Here is a 22,617-nt window from a genome sequence, read left to right on the forward strand (position 1 = left end):
CTAACTGATACTTACAGGGCAGAGGTGGAGCCTATTATTCATCCTAAGGTGTTTTGGGTATGATTCGGATAAGCCATGATACTTCTTAGGAAAAACGCTTTGCTCGTGCTCACAGTCCCAGCCTGAACACAAGAAAAACACAATCCCCCACCCCCACAAAAAGCAAATAAAAAAGCTTGGAGGAAGAAAGGCTGAACTGCACAGCAGCTTCCTGCTTCTCAAGAGGCTCCATGGAACACACCCACACAGCAAGTCAGGAGATGCATCTGACTGCACATCCAAAGTTCAGAGTCCAGATTCATGGAGGCTTCAGTCCAGGAGTGAGCAGTGCTTCTCGATCCTCCCAGAGTGCAGGACACAGAATAACGGGCTCAAGTTACAGGAGGCCAGATTCTGGCTGGACATCAGGAAAAACTTCCTGACTGTTAGAGCAGTACGACAATGGAATCAGTTACCTAGGGAGGTTGTGGGCTCTCCCACACTAGAGGCCTTCAAGAGGCAGCTGGACAGCCATCTGTAAGGGATGCTTTAGGGTGGATTCCTGCATTGAGCAGGGGGTTGGACTCGATGGCCTTGTAGGCCCCTTCCAACGCTGCAATTCTATGATTCTATGTGCCTTGTTTTGGGCAATATTGCTGTTTTCTGCTGCTGAGACAACAAATGTGGCAGCAAGGGAACACACGCCCCCCAATGGGCATGAGGGGCATATGAGGCCCATGTTGCCCACCTCTGCTTTGGCCACTCATCTACCCTGTGGCCACTGCATAGACAGCTCCTGAGTGCAGATGTGAGTCCAGATGTTTTCCCCTGGGAAGTCTTTTCCTGGAATGCTCTCTTCGTGCCAGGTTTATTGCTGGTGCACTGAAACGAGCACGTGAGAAGCTGAGAGTTCAGGAGCACAATTCCTTGTGTGGAGCTGGAACTGCCAGCTTGGTGAAAAGGGTAATATGGGGAGAGGAGGGAACTGGGAGGAGGAACCTCACCGTAATATGGGGAGAGAAGGCACAAGAGCAGGAAGAGGTGCACAACTTCTTCTGGACGCAGAACTGCTGATGAATACAACACCTGGGTGCTGCTCTTAGAACACTAGCATGCAGCGTGTCTACTAAGGTGACAAGCAAATCACCATATTAATTTGAACAGTTTAATCGCACTATAGGATTTCTCAGGCCATATTTATTTCTTTATTTATTGCATTTGTAGCTGAAGCACTATGGGAAGTTCACATAAGATAAAAACACTTAAAAAAATATACAAAAATTAAAAACCACAAAAACATGCAAAATGCACATACATTTAAAACACTATAACAGACCCAGGCTCATTACATATTGCTAAGTGCCTGGGAGAAGAGAAAAGTCTTGACCTGGTGCTGAAAAGATGACAATGTCAGTGCCAGGTGGGCCTTGTCAGGGAGATTGTTCCACATTTGGGGGGCCACCACAGAGAAGGCCCTCTCTCTTGTTGCCACCCTCCGAGCATCTCTCAGAGTAGGCACCCGGAGGAGGACCTTAAATGTTGAACGTAGTGTTCGGGTAGGTTCATGTCAGGAAAGGTGTTCCGTCAGGTATTGTGGTCCCAAGCCGTATAGGGCTTTATAGGTTCTAACCAGCACCTTGAATTGAGCTTGGAAGCGTATAGGCAGCCAATGCAGGTTGGCTGCATTTTATAGGTTAAAACCAGCACCCTGAATTGGGCTCAGAAATATGCTTTTGTATATCCAAATCCTGAATGTGAAAGTGCACGCACTCAGAATAGGACAGCTGCAAAGACACAGTTCCTACTTTGAATATCATTCCATGGTAAAATGCTTTTATAATCAGACTCTGTGATACATTACAGCAGGGATGATGAACCTCCGGCCCATGAGCCAGTTACAGCCTGGTCTACAGCCTCCCGTCTTGGTCACATCCCAGCCTTACCCTTGGTCACACCCCAGTCTTCCCTTTACACAGAAATAAAGGTTTTTAAAAGCCTGGATTGTTGTCAATGGAGAGTTCTTAAAGGTCTAATTGCCACATGGGGTTCATTTAAACAACACAGCACAAGTGACAAGTGATTGAGAGAGAGAAAAATCAGCAAGGGGCTTGATGGACCACTGGTTAGGAATCCAGGCAGTAAAAATGGTGGTACCATCTTATTCAGCCACAGTGAAGGTGCAGCTACAGAACCATTTGTTCCTGTGTCGACTTCCCGATGTGCATATTTGAGATTTCTAAAATGTCTCAGTTCGGAGTGGACAAGATGAGGCCCTCCAGATGTTTTGGTCTACAACTCTCATCTACTTTAGCCAGCATAGCCCATGGTGAGGAATCTTCAGAATTGAAGGCCAAAACATTTGGAGGGCCACAAATTGGCCAAAATCACAAGACTGGCTTAACACGAACACAGAATCTGTATACCACTGAAAACATAGGTGTCCTCCAAGACTGGGTTAGCGAAGCACAGACCACAGCAGTTATGAGTGTGTTGTTGTGAGCAGCCATGTGCTGAAGTGGCTGCATAGCTGCACCCACACAAATGAGCCACTTCAGAAACAACAACAAGCAAACACTTGATCAAACATGGCATCACGAGAGGCCAGTAGATATAAACAAGAGCAGCAGAAACACAACATCCAGGAGTAAGGAAACAATGTTCTAAGATGAAAGAAATTGCAGAAGAGCTGCCCTGTTAGTCTATGGCAGCAAAAAGTGTCAACAAGACACTTTGGAGACTGATTGATTGTGACACACATTCTCAGAGACAACACCTACTTCAACAGATGCATGATGATGCACTTTTGGTTCAGTTTGGATGTAGAGTGAGAATACATTATTTATGCATTGACTGATTGTTATATTTCTATACTGTCCAAAAGCCAACGCTTGGCAGTTCACAAAATGAGAGTTAAAACCATAAAAAACCCAGTAACGTTCCACAAGTGGGGTACCACTACTTAGAACATAAGATGAGCCATGCTGGATCAGACCAAGGGTCCATCTAGCTAAGCATTTTCTTCACACAGTGGTCCAACCACCTGCCCATGGGAAATCCACAAACAGAACATGGATATGCACCAGAGGTAGCATAAAGCCATCAGGACTAGTAGCCATTGATAGCCTTCTCCTCCAGGAATTTGCCCAATCCACCTTTAAAGCCATCCAAATTCATGGCCATCACTACATCTTGTGGTAGTGAATTCCATAGTTTAACTATGTGCTGTGTGAAGAAGTACTTCCTTTTATCTGTCCTGAATCTATCAGCAATCAACTTCATGAGATGACCAAGGGTACTAGTATTAAGGAAGAGGGAGAAAAATGTCTCCCTATCCACATTCTCCACACCATGCATAATTCTGTACATCTCTGTCATGCCTCCCCTCACACACCTTTTTCCAAGCTAAACAATCACAGCTGTTGTAACCTTCTCTCATAGGGGGATTGCTCCAGCCCCTTGATCATTTTAGCTGCCCTTATCTGCACTTTTTCCAATTCTATAATATCTTCTTCTTTTTAAGGTGTGGTGGCCAAAGCTGAACACAGTGTTCCATGCATGGTTGCATCATAGATTTGTATAAGGACAGCATGATAGTGGCAGTTTTATTCTCAATTCCTTTCCTAATTATGCCTAACATGGAATTTGCCTTTTTCACAGCAGCTGTGCAATGGGTTGACATTTTCATCGAGCTGTCCACCACAACCCTAAGATCTTTTTGTTACTCAGTTACTGCTAGCTCAGATCCCATCAGTTTATACTAGAAGTTGGGGTTCTTTGCCCCCATGTGCATCACTTTAGACTTGCTTACATTGAACAACATTTGCCATTTGGATGCCCATTCTCCCAGTTTAGAGAGATCCTTTTGGAGTTCCTTGCAATTCCCTTTTGTTTTAACCACCCTAAATAATTGCTGGGCCATGCTTACCTTGCTTAGCTATTCTTATTGTACCCTGCTCTGGTATCCACAAGACTAAGGGCAGTTTAATTAAAAAACAAACAAACATAAAGAACAGTGTAGGAAAAACACTATGTAGGAAAAACAGTGTAGTGCCAACTAGTAGCACAGAGCAGTAGCAAGGAAGAAGCTGGGATACAGCACTGGAATCACCTGCTGAACTCTCTGTTTTGTGATCTGAGGCTGGAAGTAGATAGGCCTGGACATTTGCCCAAGCTGTGTGCATAGTCCTACTAGCAAAGAAAATTAGTGGTTTGGAAAATGCCCCCTAACCTGCAAGTTCTTCTGATTTTTCGGCAGTTACTACAGCCGTTTGAACACATCAGAAAATATCCCTTCTATGGGATTTAGTGCTATTGTTTAAATGAATAACACAAGCCTCCTGGCATCATTTGAACTACATATCAGTGTCCACCCGACATAGCAAGGAAATCATATTAAATGCAAAGGAAACCCTTAAGCTGATATGATAAGCTATAACTTGAGATTTTAATCACAAGTTCTCTCCTTCTGGGAACACAAAGAATGAGTTCCCAGAAGGGGAACAAATATCAGTTCTACTGCCATGAGAGATGTTTCAAACTGTAAAATCCCACACCCATGTACAGCTACACACTTGTAGAAATGGGTTCCTTTAATGTTCTGGCTTTGGGGATCAAAATATAAACTTATGCTGCAATCTTATTCCCACTTACTGGGGATAAAGCTCCATTGAACATAGTGGGACTTATTTCTGAGTAGTCAAGATAAGACTGCACTATGAGGCTGCAATCTTATACCCACTTATCTGGAAGCTTACTCTATTAGACTCAATATTTGAACTCACTGGGACTTACTTCTGAGTAGACATGCAAAGGATTACATTGTTAGGCTGCAATCCAATACACACTTATTTGGGAGTAAGTTGCATTGGACCCCATGGGATTCACTTCCCAGTAGATGTTACATAACTTTTTTTTAAAGCAGGCAGTGAGGCTACTTTAAAAGTACCAGTTCCAACCCTTGGGGGTGCAGGGGAGGACACCTGCTGGACAAATTTGCAACAGAAGTCTGCTTTGTAAAGTGCTGATTGGCTGGCACCAAGTGATGTCACTTGTGATGCAGCCAAGAAACCTCCACCTAAATCTCCAGAGCAGCTTTGCACTTCATTTTTTAAAAGTGAAACATTTTCTTAAATTAGATGGCAAGTGGATTAAAACGTGTATAAGTGGCCCATCCAAAGCAGAAATAAAAGGTAAGGCAGACAACTGAGTCCACATTAATTCACCGCTGTTGCACATCTGTCATTTCTGTTGCTTAGTCCAAAGGAAGCCAGGCTCACCCGACACCCCTGTGGATTCTTTTTATATTACCTCTGTATTCACTCCAAAAGCTTCCATAAAAAATAGAAAGATACAACTCTTTAAAAATTAAAAAAAGAATAGTTCTGTTCATACAGAGAATACATTAATATCACTGCTTCCCTCCAATCGCTTCCTTAGTAGCCACTAAGTCCCAAGAGAGATTTCTGTGATACATTTTCAAATATGAAATTTATTCTTTATACCTTTGAACAGAAGCAAAAACCTACCCTGAGGAAAATGGCACTTTTACACCAAAAAAAATGAACATATATTTCCATGGCTAGCAAGAGTTTGCTCATGCTACTCTTTTTATTTCTCCATAAAGACCTCTGTTGAATATCAAAAAAGGTATATAACCATCAATATATTTATTTATTATGTTTATATTCTGCTTTTTTCCCTCCAAGGATCCCAAGGCGGCATACACAATCCTCCTCCTCCCATTTTTATTCTCACAACAACCCTGTGAGGTTGGTTGGGCTGAGAGTCTGTGACTGTCCCAAAGTCACCCAGTGAGCTTCCATGGCCAAGTGGGGACTAGAACCTGGATCTCCCAACTCCCAGTCCAACACTCTAACCACTACACCAGAGCAGCTTCCCACATGGGAAGATTGGAAGGCTTCTACCTCAATCTTGCCTTCACTAGATTTCTCAGGCCTGATCTACACATGCAGCAGAATGAGGTAGCGGAATAGACTGCACCACTTCAGACCTCAGGCAGAAGATACCATTTTTACTGCTCATCGTACTAAAATTCACTGCAGGCAGAAAGCAAACACATCAGGAAGAAAGATGCTAGCCTAGCCCTCTCCTTGCAGTACTAGTTGACTATTTGCATTATAAAGGCCAATGAAGTCTGTTTCCATGCCAAAACCAGTACGGACCAATGACCTATTCCCCTTCAACAGAGAAACACATAGCTCCCCCCCCCCCACAGGGTTATGATTATGCAGGGTGAGGAGATTGCCTCAGGCAGCAGTTGCTGGGGGCGGTAGAGAGTGTCAGCAAGATGGACAGTGCTGTGCATGTAGCCTGGCCTGCATCTCCTAAGCTAGCCTGCTGCCCCCTGGTGCAGTGGAGGACGCTGGTCTATTGCCAAAGTCAGAGCAAGATTCAGCTGCCAATCTGGTCAGCTTCTGTACATGTAATGGGGTGGGGGCACCATTTTGTCTTTCACCTCGGGAAGTAATGTTTTGTGTCAGCCCTGTGCTTGCACACACTCAATTGGACTTTCATTTCCTCATGCCTCACAGCTGAATGCATGAACTATTTCCATGTGCAAAGTTTTGTCTTTTGAGGTGGCATGGAAAAAAACCCTGAATGGTATTTCAGCTATGATGTAATAATCAAATGACTTCTATTAGCATGTAAGCCTGTGAGCAGGGCCTGACTTTGATGTTATCTACTGAACAGCCACTGATTCTAAAATCAAAGAGTATTATTGTTGTTCTGAACATGCATTCTAAAGTGTTTTACAAAGAACAGCATTATTATGAACCGCCCAGAGAGCTTCGGCTATGGGGCAGTATACAAATGCAATAAATAATAAAATTATGAATAATTATGAACATGCATGTGTGAACAAGACAATAGGTGACTGCTTATTCTGGTTAAATGGAACCTACCTGGGACTCCTTTGCTTCTTGCTTGCAAAGGAGCCCCTGGTAGACTCCATGCCTATCCCTCCAAAAGCCTCCTCTAGTGCCACTAGCATTTTATCCAGTCATGTTTGCTGCTTCATCCACTGCTCTACCTCCTGATCACCATTGTCACCAACTGCTCTTGCTTCTCTTTTTCAGAATTGCTTAGGCAGAGAACTAATGAGCAAGCAGGCAGTGGCACCTCTTGCTCCTCCTCCTCACCACCACTGTGACGTGGAACAGAGCAAGAGGCAGGTGAACAGGCATGGTGTTGTGGTGAAGAGGGGGAGCAACTCCAGTGGGGGGGGGGGGTTCTTGTCAGTGGGCCCCAGCTGGGCTGTGGGCCTTCAGCAAGTGCCCCACCATGCCTACCTCGGATGCTGGCCCCACACTGCACATTAGATTTACATGAACAGCACCTTGGAGGGGATTGTGTAGCAGTTCATTTGTACAATTATGAACAAATGACACTCGCACTTTACTAAGGTCTGCTGTGATAAGCTAGTCTCCAATGCTATTTTAACTTTGCAGGGGTACTTATAGACTCATGTAAGGAGAGTCTCGCATGTCTTGATGCTCATTTACTAAGGCTGCAACTGTAATCCTACGCAGAGCAAGCCTTATTGAACACAGTGGGACTTACTTCTGTTCTGAGCCAGCATGCATAGGACTGGACTGCAAGTGGACAATTCTTATCAGTGGTGTGCATAGAAAGAAATGCCTAAATTCAGACCAAAGACAGCTTCATTCTGAGAATGTCACTTTTTCAAGGGAAATTGGCCTGGGAGAGTTAGCCAGGAGTTCTAAACATCGTTTGGCAGTTAATAATAATTGCCCTTGATAAAGAAGCTTTCTCGAAACGGGTCAGAAACAGTTGTCTTCGGTCTTTGTATAAACATTTCTTTTTATATATAGTATTGATAGTTAAGATTTGACCACTTACTCAGAACCTCTGGGGAGTTTTGTTTTGACTTTTACTGCTGTCTGTAAAATCCCTTGTGTTGTTTATACACAAACCACTTAGGCCTAATCTACACCAAGCAGGATATTGCACTATGAAAACAGAATGAAAGCGGTATATAAAAGGCAGGAGATGCACTACTGCTTATAGCGGTATTGAAGTGCACTGACAACTGTTGGGGCCCATTGAGACTTACCATATACCGCTTTCACACCGTTATATCCTGCTTGGTGTGGCTCCTGCCTTTTATATAGCACTTTCATAGTGAAAAATCCTGCTTGGTATAGATTAGGCTCTAGTCACATCTGGGAAGAAAAAGCTTATCTGTGATCGAAAACAACAGCCATCGGAGGCCCATCAACATGCATTGCACAGGTGCATGCAGAGAGCTTTTATTCAAGTATAAATCATACAGTCATTTTTAACAAGCCTGGACGGCGTTTTTTCTTTCTGCTGCCAAAGCAGCACCACTGTAGCGTGCCAACTGACTACAAATATGAAAGTGAATGTTTTCATCCTGCATCACTGCCCTGTCTACACTGCTGTGATGTAATAAGGTCAAGGTGAAGGGTAATAAGGTCAAAGTGAAGGGTTTCTAAGTGCCGGTTTGATGGCATGTCACATCACTCTCCAATGCTCATAACTAGAACTGCCAGCTTTATTCTCATCTTTTCCTTTCCTCTTCTTGCCTGGTTACAACCATTTTTCCCAAAGGAGATTAATAACAACAAGAAAGTTCTGAGGTTGTACACACCACAGTCCCCAAAGCTCTGGTGCCCCATTGGTACAAAACCTGCAACCACACTTCTCTTTTTTAATGGCAGTGATGGATGTTCAGGCACCATGTACGGTCACTGTTGCATGATTGATAGTTGATTGAGCACTTTGAAGAATATGTTAATATGGAATACACCTAAATTTTCCACATGCACAAGAACTTTCAGTACACTGGAGAGGAGTGCTTGTAACAGGGGTGGGCAACACGTGGCCTTCTAGATGTTTTGGCCATGATCCCTCACAATGGACTATGCTGGCTAAGGCTGCTGGGTGTTGAAGGCCAAAACATCTGGAGACCTCAAGTGCCCCGACTTAAAAACTGCAGTGGTATGAAAGCAGTTTATGGTGACAGTGCAAGGTGACAGTCCCAGAGGGATGACAGGTGAGGTTTGGAGGGTCCAGGCATTGTCTTCAATATCTAACCCTGTGTTTTCCTATAACTTCTGTCTTTTTTCTCACCACAAAAGTTTCCGTTAATGAGGGGAAAACGTTACAGCTGCATAATATCTTTCAATTGGTAGCAATAGGAATCATTGATCTGGAAGCACCTGGTAAGTCAACCACATTCTGAGTCAGAAACCACGGGGATAATGCAATTACCAAGTGAGAGGCAAAAAGCGTCCTTCTTTGCTCCTAGTAAATGCTACTACAACCAGAGCTCCAGGAGATCAGATGACAGCACCATATGTGCCCATCCACCAAGCAGGAGAGAATGCCCACTAAGAAGGAAAAAACCCAGCATCGACCACTGAGAATTCTGCAATTAACAAAAGAACCCATGTAAGCTCATAATTTGTTATTGGTTGCCGAACTTAAAATGCTGAGAATTTCAGCCTTCATTTTTCAAAAAATCAAGTTTCTAGGCCTTATGGCTATCAACACACACTTAGTACCTGGTGAAACATCAAACGCTAGGACTGCTATACAAGATTTTCAATAGGGAGAGGGCAGGAATTCAGTGCCTTTATCCCAATGCATGAAAAACAGAAGCAAACTCAATATCTGAGCAAGTAAAAGCATTCAATATAACTTCTATCTTTGGAATTTCATTTGCCTGCACAGGTGTTTGCTTGTAATACAATACGGAAACATCAGCATCAACTTTGGATATCTCCTGTCTACAACACAATTTTACACTGCAAGATCAACTCCCTGCACTCATTTTCAAAGGGGAAAGGAAAATACAAAATATACCATCTCCATTGAAGACTGGGATACCAGAGTGAAGGTTGGCACACATTCAGGAAACCATTCTATAGTCAAAATGTGAACCAAACAGTCCCTCTATCTGTGTTTTGAGGGGAGGGAAGAAGAAAATATGCAAAATAGGTCTTTACAAGACACAGCATTCAAGTTGTTTTGATGCAGACATTTGATTTGTTTTTAGCATGGAGTATATGCAGCCCTGGAACTTCAAATATATTTATTTATTTATTTATTACATTTCTATACTGCCCAATAGCCGGAGCTCTCTGGGCGGTTCACAAAATACATGATATTAAGGCTGCAATCCTATAACACTAATCCAGAAATAAGTTTCATTGAACTCAATGGAGCTTACTTTTGGGTAGACATGCATAGGATTGTGTTGTTAATTTGGATTCTCCATATTGTTTATTGCATAAAAAACTGAGACAGGTTATCCTTAGAAGGACCCAAACAAATTCCAAAAGTCTAAGTTGACTTATAGAAGATAGTCATAGGGAAACCTATTTTCACATGGGTCATTTTATGTAACCATGGAAGTGTGCCCATTTAAGAGTCCCACAACATTCCTTACGAATCATTTATGTTTTGCTTCCCTCTAGATTAGTGATCAGCTGCACTGCCTAGGCACAGAGAGCCACAGAGCTCTGGGAAAGTGTTGATAGCAAAACAATGTCAAGGATAAACAAATGAGCCCCATTGTGGCTGTTTATTTCCTTTGCTGTTTCTATGGTTTCACTGAAGAGCTATTTTTTCCCCTATGGCAGGTTGATGCTGGTACTCAGATCTGGGAGATGTGTTGTACGAGATATAAACTAGAGTACCATCAATTAAAGTGATGTTCATTCTTTGGGAATTCAGGGGGTAAAACATCTCTCTGCTAAAGGAGCGATTCATCAGAGTACAGCAAAGCCCAGGATTCTTGTATGTTCAATAGACAAACTAGAGAAGTTTAATCCAAATTGTTTAATAAGATAAAGAACGAACTTGTATTCATTACATTGTCTAAAATGCATTCACCATCTGACTAGAGATGCTGAAATTAAAAGCTGTTTCTAAGAAAGGGAATCACATCTCTGCAGGCAGGAAATTAGGCAACAGAAGAAACAACCACTGTAATGGACCGTTAACTTCAGAAGCAAATGACTGATAAATTAGACTGATCAGCCAACTAGTGACTTGATTGCAGATTATAAACAAAGTTCCAACCAACCTAGCTAAACTTTCCAGACATAACCAGCCCTCAGGCTTTTTCTTACAGGGAAAAAATGCTTGCTATTGATAGCTGTCAAGTCTAGCTCCAGCCATCTGGCATTGCACAGTTTAGGGCAAACAGACTTCTCTATTGCTTGCTTTCTCCTTACCAGTTCTGTGAAACCATCCTATCTATTGAGAGACCATATATGGTTTGCCTAGTTAGTGATGGAGAAGGAGTAGATAAGGCTGCTGCTGCAGCTGCTGCTGGCAATTGGTGGAAAAGGAGAAGGCAAGTGTGATTTTGGGGGAGAGCAAATCTGCTGGGTATCTGCCATCTCCCAATGGAATGAAAGGCCTGGTGAATCATGGTCATCTCTGATTATATGCAGGTTCATAGAATCATAGAATAGCAGAGATGGAAGGGGCCTATAAGGCCATTGAGCCCGAGCCCAACCCCTTCTCAGTGCAGGATGATCATTGGTTTGGGCTAATGAACATACTAGCTGGGGATGATGGGAGCTGTATGCCACCATACCTGGAGGACACCAGGTTGGAGAAGTCTGCACTAGAGTAACACAACTTCAGCCAAACAACCAGCAAGCTTTACAGAGACTTCAGATAGAACCAGCTTCATTTTCGTGCAGTATTCTAACCAATGCTTACATACCGGTGCTATTTAAAAGTCGTGGTTTCTTGACTGACTTCACACGGAAATAAAACATTCTTTAAAAAAAAAAACTTACTCTACTAAAACACATCACAATCATACACAAAAAAGCACTTTTGTGTCGCAGAGTGTTTCAACCTTTTCGCTTTGCTTTGACTGGTGTAAGCCTGCCTCACTTGTGGCATCAGTATGCATGGCCATATGGACTATCACAGAGAGATCGCTAATATACAGATCACTGCTATTCACGCAAGAGGGATGCAGAGACATCCTATCCTGATGACCTCACCAGCCCCAAAGAGAAAGATAATGACATGATGCAAATAGGCACTCGCACAAAGGCAACTCACCCACTCAATCCATTTATTACTGTCATTGAGCCAACCCTGATAGGACTGAGAATGCCCCAAATTCGAAAAGGTATACACCTTCCCCAACCTTGCCCTCCAGATGTTTTGGACCACAACTCCCACCATCCCCAACCACAGGCCACGCTGGCTGAGGCTGATGGGAACTGAAGCCTAACACATCTGCAGGGGCCCCGGTCGAGGAAGGCTGTCCTATAGGATTCTAGGATGGCTGACCCACAGCATGACACTTCCTCCCGAACACGCCAACCCCATCACGCGCACTACATATTGGGACTCCCCCGCCTCGTTAAATTCAGACAAGTTCCCACGTGCCCGCTCATCCATCGCTAGCCTGCATGCACAGAGCAGCCTCTGCCGAAGGAGAGGGTCGGACAGGGGAGGGAGCCTGCCTTTCCCCACTGAAGCCTTCCGCCCATCCGTCCTCCGTGGAGTCGCTGAGAGATGGCACGAGGCGCCCCAACACGATCGGCGGAGGAGGGCTGCGCGCATCGGCACTGGCGTTGGTCATTTCAGCCCAGCTGCACAAGGAGACCCTGGAGTGGCATAGCCAGGGGGAAGGGGGCGCACGTGGGGAGGAGGGAGCCCGCTTTGGGGGGTTGAGGCACAGCAAGCCGGCCCGGGCGCAGCCCCGTGGAGGAGCAAGAGCCGTAGCACGCCCCACACAAACACCCGCGGGAACCTTTGGACCCTCGCCCTCCCAGCAGCCTGCTCACGGCGCTCCGGCATTGGCCAGCCCTCGCCCGGCGCCCCCTCCCCGTCCACCCCAAACCCCATTCAGCTCCCCCCTCCCTTCCCCGATCAGGCTCTTTCGAAGCCCCTTCGCCCCCGGTTCTCTTTCCCCCGCCCGGGTCCCGTCTGATTCTTCAAGCCGAGCCGCTCCGCACTGACCCAGAAGATAAAGTTGAAAATGAAGAGCAGGAACTTGACACAGCGCATCCCTCCTTGCACGCGCCCCATGCTCGCAGGTCCGACGGCGCTCCGAGCAGCGGCAGCTCCTTCGCCAAGGCTTCGCGGGCAGGCGCCTTCGCCGGCTGCGCTTTCCAGCCCGGGAGGGCGGAGCCGGCGCCGAGGAGGCAGGTGCGGGGCGGAGCGGAGGGAGCGGTCGTAGCCGCCCCGCCCGCCGCCGCCTCCTCTCCCTCGGGGGACCCCGCCCGGGCTCAGCTTCTAAGAAAAGAAGCGCCCGGAGCTGACGCCGACCCGGGGAACGCAACGGCTGTCCTGGAAAGCCTGGCTCCTCGACCTGAAAGCTGCGGGGAGTGGCTGGGAGAGGAGGCGAAATCAAATCTGCACATGGTCAAAAGCAGCAGAGTCGAAACAACTGTTGTTGTTGTTTTGTTGTTATTCGAAGGCTAAGCTTCAGCACGAGTTAAGCTCCTTCCACTGCTCGACACATGTTTTGCTCTCTTCAACTTGCAGTCCCAATACACTCACCCCTGTAAGTCCCGTTGATCTCGAATGGAACTTACTTCTGAGTAGACAGGGACAGCATAGCAGTGCTAGGCGTGAAAGCTGCCTAGTCTATACCTGGGAGTAGAATGGATTGTACCACTGCAAGTGGTTTTTAAACGCTTCCTCCTCTTAACCCCCTCTTCCCATCCCACCACCACAATCACAAGACTGTAAGTAGAAAACTTGCATTTTAGAGGGGTAGGGACTAGACCAACCTACTCCCTTCTGTGTTTCCTTTCTACTTTGGAAGTAGCTGCTTTCTTCATAATGTAGAGGAGCATTCAAAAACATGATCTCCCATCTGCAGTCTGAAATGGTGTCTTCGGTTGTACCTCCTCAGTGTGTAGATCCAGCTCTAGGGTGGCCCCAGTAGCTGCTACAAGTAGCAACCTGCACTGAATGCTCACACATAATTCTCAGGGTGCAATTAAGGCTGAGATTACTAGGATGTAAATTGCATTGAAGTCTGTGGGACTTGCTTCTGAGTTAATGTCAGCTACTAAGAGCATCCAGCTGCTCTATGTAGTTCCCATGGCAACATAGCACTTCTCAAAGGAGATATTTGCCAGGCCCGTTAAGGTAAAGACCTATCTTAGAATCAGAAGACCTATTCAGACATTAGTCCTCATATGTCCCCATTGCCCAGCCCTGCCGCTATTCATGCATTGGAGACAGAAGGTCTACAGCAGAGACCCTGCTGTATGCACAGGGCAGGTGTCAAGGGTAGGCACAGTCGGTCGGTCGGGCACCTGCCATGGGTCATCACCCCAGCAGGGGCCCACTGACAAGGCACACACCCCCTCTGGGGTTGCTTCTCCTCTTCATCATGGCAACCTGTGTGTTTACCTGCCTCTCACTCTGGCCATGACAATGGTGATGGTGAGAAGGGGAGCAGAAGATGCTCTCTGTCTATCAAGCAAGGAAATGGTAGTGGTGATGAGAAAGAGGATGAGGAGCAATAGCAGCTGGAGACAACGTTGTGAGAAGGTAGACTCACAGAAGGAGGGGGGCACTGAGGGTACCTTGCCCAAGGGCCCTCAAACACCTGGAGCGAGGCATGGTGTGTAGGCATATACCCTTCTTGCATGATTCAGTGCCAGTGTGGTGTAGTGGCTAAAGTGTTGGACTGGGAGTCAAGAGATCCAGGTTCTAGTCCCCGCTCAGCCATGGAAGATCACTGGGTGACTTTGGGCCAGTCACAGACTCTCAGCCCAGCCTACCTCACAGGATTGTTGTTGTGACGATAAAATGGAGAGGAGGAGGATTATGTATGCCACTTTGGGTTCCTTGGAGGAAAAAGGTGGGATAAAAATGCAACAACAACAACAATTAATAATCATACAGGTTTCTAAATCCTGTGGGGAGACCACAGGTTCCTTGCTTTAGACCTTTACCCTCAAGGGCACAGAGGGCAGTGGGATCAGGTGACAGGGATGTGAAAGTGAGTCAGAGCCAGTGAACATGTCTCCCATCTCTCCTATGATTTTAATCCCATAAGGGCTAGCATGTCTGTGGAACCACCAATGGAAGACACCCCAGAGGTAACTAATCCAATCTCCGGAATTTACAGCAAGAGGAGGCTGCCTTATTGTTGGCCCACTGAACTTAGTATTGTCTACACTGATTTGCAGCAGATCTCTGGGATTTCAGATAAAGCCCTTTTCCAGGCCTACGTGGAGATGTTGGGGTTGAATCTAGGCCACTTTACATGCAGAGTGTGCGTTCTACTGCAGCCTTTAGAGTGGAGAACTTTGGAGTTGGAGAAAATGCAAAGATTTGGGGGCTACACCAGATCTACACCAAGAAGGATGTAACACTTTGAAAATGGTTTGAAAACGGTATATGGAATGTGTCATGGGTCGCAATAGTTGTGAGTGCAGTACAGTTATAAAGCAATAGTGTAGATCTTGCCTATGAGTAATAAACCGCAGGATGAGAACTGCCGTAACACTCCATTTTAAATATGCAGTCCGTCAATAGTCTGTACTGCAGGCCTTCTTCTCTTCCAACAGTAAGGAAGAATCAGCTAGTATCCCAAATATGGGAATATCTCTAAATTATAAACCATCACTGCAGAAGGCATGGCTCATTCCCAGACTTGTTTGAGACAGCCGAGCACCTCTCTTGTTACAAATGGAGCTCTCCCCTTTGCCCTGTTCCTAAGCCACACCTTCTGGGAAAGCCCTGGGAATCCTCAATGGTTGCTTGTGTTCAGTTGTGGGTGGGGCACCACTTCTGGTTGTCAGCTGGACTTGTCAACACCCTTGAAGGCAGGAGTGTTGCCACTGGCTGTGTTCTGCTGTGATTTGTTTTCCAGTCGTTGTCAAGGGAGCTGAGAATCTGGGACAGGAGCCCTTTTGGAAAGTGACTCTTTAGGTTTCCTGGCAGAAAAGATAAAAGATAAAGGCCAGTTATTGGGCATCCTGCAGACTGTGAAATCCAACTTCTGCAGCAATTTAATTCTATTGCAATCCACCTCATTTCGGAAAACAGCAGGGAAACATGACCCACTGGACTAGAAAGGCTGAAACAAGGTACCATATAAGAAAAAGAGAGGAAGGGGGCATCACCAAAAGATCTGGAGTAGTGGTTAGATCAGTTTTTCCAAACCTAGTGACTAAGGATGTGCTGGACTATAATGCCTAGCATCCCTAGCCAGCATTGTATCCCAATGCATCTGGACATCACCAGGTTGGGGAAAGCTTGGTTAGAGTCATGCCCTCACAAGAGTATTCCTCTAGTGAGGGCACGACAGTTTTGGATTAGAACTAGAACACCCGGATTTGAATCCTTTTTCAGGCATTGATGATGATGGGCCAGTGAGGATCAATAGGGGGAAAGAACAATGTATTCCAGCCTGATTTCCTTGGAGAAAAGCAGGATATGTCATTTTCAGGTCAAGAAGATGTTAAGCTGCATGATAAATAATTAAAAGATTTGGCAGAATAAACTCCACATGGATTTCTTGGGGTGGAAATTCCACAATTGTGCGACCACCACTTAAAAGGTTCTGTCCCTGGTACCTGCCAACCTCATTGATCTTAATGATGGGCTAGAAAGTAGGGTCACTTGAGACCTATCTTAGGACCCAAGCAGGTTCATATAGGTTCTAGCCTGGGTTTCTCCCTGATTTATTAATTTGGGGTCTTTTTTCCCTAGAGGTTCATCACCTCATCTGCTGCTTGTGAGAGCTAGGTCCCAGAGATTGCTGGGGCCATGTGGAAAATGTAACCCGCAGGAAATGTGGAAATGTCCATGAGGTCATGGAAAACTTGAATCCAGGTTTCTTCCATCCAAGGTCAACTCACCACCCATAGGATTAGAACTCCTTCCATACTGTAATCACATGCGCATATGCATATGTCCCATTGAATTTTGGTGGAACTTAATTCTATAGATGCATAGAACCTGACTGCAGAGTTCCCTTTAGTTACTAATCCCCCAGTGGACACTCTCAATGCACAGTCAGACTCTTATGTTTCCTTTTAGCAGCATTGAGAGCTAGAAACTTTGGCCTTAGCTAGACGTGAGGTTTATACCGGGTTTGTCCTGGGGTCCTCCCTGCTCCCAGGATATCCTGTGTCATTTACATGAACAGGGATGACCCCAGGACAATTCCGGGATAAACCTTAGGTCTAGCTGAGGCCTCTGTTTGTAGAAAAAGTGATGTTTGTAGGAGGACAAATTGAATGTTCTTTTCTGATGTGTTGTAGATGGAAGAGCCCTGGATATATAAAAAAATCCTCACTGCTTGCTTGGCCATCTGCAGTGGAACCTGAATTCACAGCAGAATAGGAAATCTGGCATCATGGCTCAAAGCATCCTCTGCAGAAAGGGATTCTTTGTATTTACATGCTGATCTTGGGTAGGATAAATCAAAGTCAGAACATTAAGGATGCTTTTCTGTTCTATTAAACTGGAATTTTGTTTATTTTTATTTGTTTGCATTGCATTAAATTCTGTTTTGTGAGCCTCTTTGGGGGTGGCAAAGAAAAATATATCCTTTATGTACATACATAGATAACAAGCTGTGGATTTCAAGATGGTAATCTCCTAGACAAGTGTCATGGATCTTCCTGGACTAGTTTGTGGATCCACCCACAAGTGTGCACAGACTGCAGGATTTCTGAAAAAGCTACTCTGTTCTCCTTTCCCTGGACTCAAACAACCTTCAGAAGGAGCATGTCAGAGATCTTCTTTGGACGCCTCACTAGGAAGGAAGCGGAGGTGAGGCAGACGCTTTGGAACACACTAACGAAATATTGAATATGTTTCAAATATTTATTTTCCATTTAATGTGACATTAAAAATAACTTGACTCCAAGACTTCACCACTTGTGCTAAGGCTGCAGTCAGCACTTCAGGGACAGTTCTTTCTAGAGATCTGATGTCTCTGGAATTTTGCAGAGCATGACCTCTTCTATTAAGAAAGTGGGGGCACACTTTGCTGAAGTGGGGAGCACCTGTGAAGCTAGGGAGTAGTGATGGAAAGGCAAGAATTTTCAGTGCATTAAACCCAAAGACAGCACAACATGACTCTTCCAAATACATTTATGTTTTCACTACTCTAAAGACAGATAATAATTGAATTGGGAGCGGCATTGCCATGAGGCAAAGTGAAGCAGGTACTTCAGAGAGGGTAACTTTTGGAGGCCAGGAAGGGTGTGCCAGGGTGAGAGATGGGAAATAACTCTGAGCCGTGGGGGAAAGCCTCGGTGAAACAGTCCTGTAAAAGCCTTAGCCCCACTGGAAATAACACAAGCTGGCCAAAAGAAGGTGAAATTAGCTTCTTTTCTTTTTTTTAAGCACAGTTGTAAAACCTTCACCAGCTAAATTTCTCTGTGTTAAGCAATTCTTAAAGACATAAGAGCAGAGACATTGAAAGAAAGAGTGAGAATTCTACTCGAAAATGCGGTTAACATTTAACATGCCATCTGCACACTTCGAAGTAAGCCACTTTGAACACAGACTTCAATGGGAGATTCCTTTTGCTAAAGTTTCTCAGAATATAATCATCTGGAGACGCGCCCTGCCCCCTCCCAACAGGTCCAATTGCAGTATCAGCATGCCAGCGGTACAGCTATCATTTAAGAAGTTGTCATTGCAATAGTGTAACCTTCCTCAAGCTGATTTCCTCCAGTTGTGTGCACTACAACTCCCAGTATCCCCCAGCCAGCACGGCTGTCCAACACATCTGGAGAATGCCATAGTCCAACAAATCTGGAGGGCAGCGATTGGGGAAGGCTGCAATCGGGTAATAACGATGAGAAAAAACTGTTCCAATTTGATCTAGGGGGTGCGTGCCATGTGTCATTTTATGGGTTTCTTTCACATGCAGTTTTTGGGCAGCTGAATTTTTAAGTGTCATTTTGCTGAGACAAAATGAAGAAGGTATTTAATGAAGTTGTGGGACATGAGTCAGGGTTACTACACACAACTCCGTTGTTGGCACCCTGAATATGCTTTGTGGTTACTGTAAGTAGAGATGAAGGTTTTGCTGTTGGCTGCTAGTGGTTCATTTACAAAATGCTTGCTTCGCTGTTTGTTCTGACCTGATCATCTCTTTCTATTAGTCTGAATTTCTTCTGCAAGTGCAGATTATGGCTTTGTGTATAATTGGATGCTAACTGTGGGTAATTAGAGGTTTGGTTAGGAAGAGCTTATAGTGATAAGGGATTCCTTAGAGGAAAAAGGGGTTCCTTGGAGGAAAAAAGGTGGGATATAAATGTAATTAATTAATTAAACTTTAATTGAGAACTTGCTCAGGCGGCCACCTAGAGCACAAAGGTAAGGGGGGTGCCGAACGCCGCACCCGGAAGCCACTCTCCCACAGCGGCTCTGAGAGGGCAGCTTCCGGGTGTGCCGTTCCAAAGCCGCCTGCCTGCCCCAGCATCCTGGCTTCGCTTCAGCTGGGTGGGCACCGAAGCGAAGCCAGAATGCTGAGGGGTGCGGGGGGCTTCCGAATGACGTACCTGGAAGTCAGTCTCCGAAGCCGCCCCCCCACCCCAGCGTCCTGGCTTCACTTCAGCTGGGCGGGCAAGATGGCGCCCCGTGCCCAGGTACGCTGGGGTGGGTGTGGGTGGGTAAAAGCAGCTCGCCTGCCTAGGGCGCAAAATAGTCTGGCACCGGCCCTGAGAACTTGAGTGTGTGTATTTAAGATTAGGGTGTTGGTGGTGTTGTATGGGGCATGTACACTGTTGATGATAGATGGGGTTTAGGGGAGATATGATATGGGAGAGAATTGAAGGCCTAAGGATGAAATGAAAGAAGGATCTGTGAGATGCCCACAGGCATAGCAACACATGCAACTATGTGTTGTCAGCTACCACCAGTTGTTCATAGCGTTGTTAACATCTTTGGTTGGGCTCTTTTGTATTTAATAGCTGTCTAGAAAACACAAATTCAGCAGATGGGCATGGTCTCAGCAGCCAGATACCATGGAAAGATAAACTATACCTGTTGAATATTGATCTGTCATGCAGTTGTAAAGAAAAAAGTTGCAAAACCTAGCTATGCGTGGGAGCTATCTATAGACTCTCTACACTACTGCTTTAAAGTGCTTTATAACAGTTTTGACAACTGTATATGGAGTGTGTCCTGGGCCCCAACAGTTGTCAAAACTGTTATAAAGCACTTTAAAGTAGTAGTGTAGATCCTGCCCAGTACTTCTAGTTCTCACGAATGTTTCAGCATGCCTTTTTGAGAAAGATTGATTGTAGCTTCAACAAGGACCAGGAACCATGGGCTTGGTGCAGGAACTGAATAAAATCCTTGGGCCTGTGGATACAGGACACCAACTATTGGCCACAATGTTCTCTTCATACCTGGAAGGCAAATGCGGAATTCTTCCCCCACTCCACTGCCTCCTTAAGATCACATTTCCTTTCTGAAGGGGGCAAAAGGCATTGTTGATAAAAGCCTGCAAACCAGGTCATTATAGTGTAGATAGCACAGGTTAGTCTGTTAAGGATGGTGGGTATAGAGCAGTGGCTTTCAGACTGTGTTCTGAGGAATCTTGAAGGTCTTTGAAGCATGATGGGGTCCTTATCAGAAGATCTCAGAGCTGGCCGTAGGATAACTAGCACCCTGGGTGATGAGTGCCTTTAGTGACCCCCTCCCCCGGTCAATTTTGCAGGACCACCCAGAGGATTTATGTGGCCTGGTGCAGGTGTGATGTCCATCAAGATCAGCATTGTTCAAAACCGTGATCTTTCTGCCACTGTGCTACATTTTGCCCAAGCCAAAGCTGGAAATGCCACATCCTTAATAGTGGCCATGCACTAACACAGCAGAACTATCACAGGTTTTACTTATATTTTTGTTTAGTTTTCTTGAAGTTCCTATCTTTTGGTAAGCATTCTTTAGTCTAGAATATCCATTTTTATCTTTAAAAATAATAAAGAAAAGTTATAAATAAAAAAGTTATCCAGCTGACCTTTTACAGCTTATGGCTTTATTTGGTTATTTTTTTTTATATAATGCTTATAGTGTTTCCAGTAATGTTGCCTCAAAGCAAAGTTCTGCTCCACTGACTTTTACCTAGTGCAAATGACATCAAAGTAGAAATTGAAAGAGAAACATACTTTGAGGCTAATTGAAGGAAGATCATTTTTGTAGTTAGTACCCAACAACTTGTAGAACCTTGAAAGAAAGGTTACGGGTACTTGCATTTCATTTCACCATCCTAGCTGACTACAGAGAATACATTAAAAAAAAAAAAAAACCAGCCACTGAGCTTGACGCCCCAGGTGACCTCCCAGTTCACCCACCCATAAGGCTGGGCTCATCTGTACTAGCAGATAACTTTTCTGAAAGAGAGTTTGTGAGTGAGGGGCGGACGCAAGAAAGAAGACACAGACACCAGAGCTTGGGTAAACTAGGGCCTCTTTATTAATATCATGTAACCACATCCCTCCTAGGATCTGCTCGTGAAAGTGCGGGAATACTCCTATTTCTCAGGCCTGTTGCCTGTAAAGGGCGAGCCTCTCTCAAAAGCAAGAAGCCGGTACCCCGGCTTCTTGCTCATGTGACACTCTGAAAGTGTGGGGAGACCACACCACTACACCCCCACTCACTGCCATAAGGGACAGCGAGTGAATGCAGCTGGAATGGTCTCCAAAGGCACACCATATCCTGACACGTGAGCCGCATAGCCCCCGAGGAGCAGGTCCTCCGGATATGCCGATCACCGCCAAGGGTGCCAGAGAGCTCACTGTCCCTATCGTACCTTTCATTCCCGCACATTCCCTGCCACAAATTAACCTATTTACAAACCCAAAACCGTCCTAATGCCCCTAGTATGAAGTAGGCAAAAACCCAGTGGGAAAAATTCCTACTTAGCTCTCCTTCCAAAAGGACCAACTGGCTAATCCCATACTACGAACGGGCGGGAGGGTGGGAGCCGAAAATGAAAGAGGCCGAGGACTCGTGCAGGGCTGCCTTTTATAGGCGCGTCCCTGCCCAGGCTACACGAGGCTCCCAGTCTGAGCCTCATGAGCGTCTTCCCCTGGCGCCACCCTGGCTACAAACCTCAGCCTCCCGCCCAAACCGTTGGTTGGGCAGGAAGCGTCTTTTTGAGGAATAATCATGGATGGGTCAAAGACAGGTAAATGCATCCATGTGGACCGGGGCAAAAGAACCTTACCCTTTTCTAGCCAAGTACATAGGACCACTTTGTATGTTGGTGGCCATTTCATTTTTCAGCCCAAATTGTGCTGGGCTGGATACACCATGAGCAAATTCTCTATGTACATAGTAAATCAGGTTGCCCAAGTTGTTCTCCCTAAGCAAAAATAGCAATTTGATATGCTGCTAAGCTTATTTGCAGTGGTGTACCAAATAACACTTTGGATCTGTGACACATTATTCAACTTGCCAAGTGCCAAACAGACATAAGTGCATTTCCAGTCTTCATTGCAGGGGAGGGAATGATTCTTTCTCAGCTTGTGATATTCAAGATTGAATTCCAAAGAAACGTAACCCAGTGTATTTTTATGAACATGTGTTGTGGCTGCTTCTTAATGTCTCACAATAATTGTAGCCACAAACATGCCTTCCTGTTCATATGCAAGG

General features: G+C 45.3%; 1 protein-coding gene across 2 annotated transcripts in view; it reads right to left on the reverse strand.

The window, feature by feature from the left end:
- Positions 1-13,108, reverse strand: part of TSPAN2 (tetraspanin 2) — a 249,747-nt gene extending 236,639 nt beyond the window's left edge. For both annotated transcript variants that reach the window (XR_010026272.1, XM_063143818.1), the window contains exon 1: positions 12,985-13,108. Coding sequence is in view for 1 of the 2 variants with exons in the window: in XM_063143818.1 (XP_062999888.1) it covers positions 12,985-13,053 (69 nt within the window). In the remaining variant the exon portion in view is untranslated. The remainder of the gene's footprint in view (positions 1-12,984) is intronic.
- Between the last annotated feature and the right edge of the window lie 9,509 nt (positions 13,109-22,617).

The sequence above is a fragment of the Elgaria multicarinata genome, chromosome 1, assembly GCF_023053635.1.
Source record: "Elgaria multicarinata webbii isolate HBS135686 ecotype San Diego chromosome 1, rElgMul1.1.pri, whole genome shotgun sequence".
NCBI classification, from domain to species: Eukaryota; Metazoa; Chordata; class Lepidosauria; order Squamata; family Anguidae; genus Elgaria; species Elgaria multicarinata.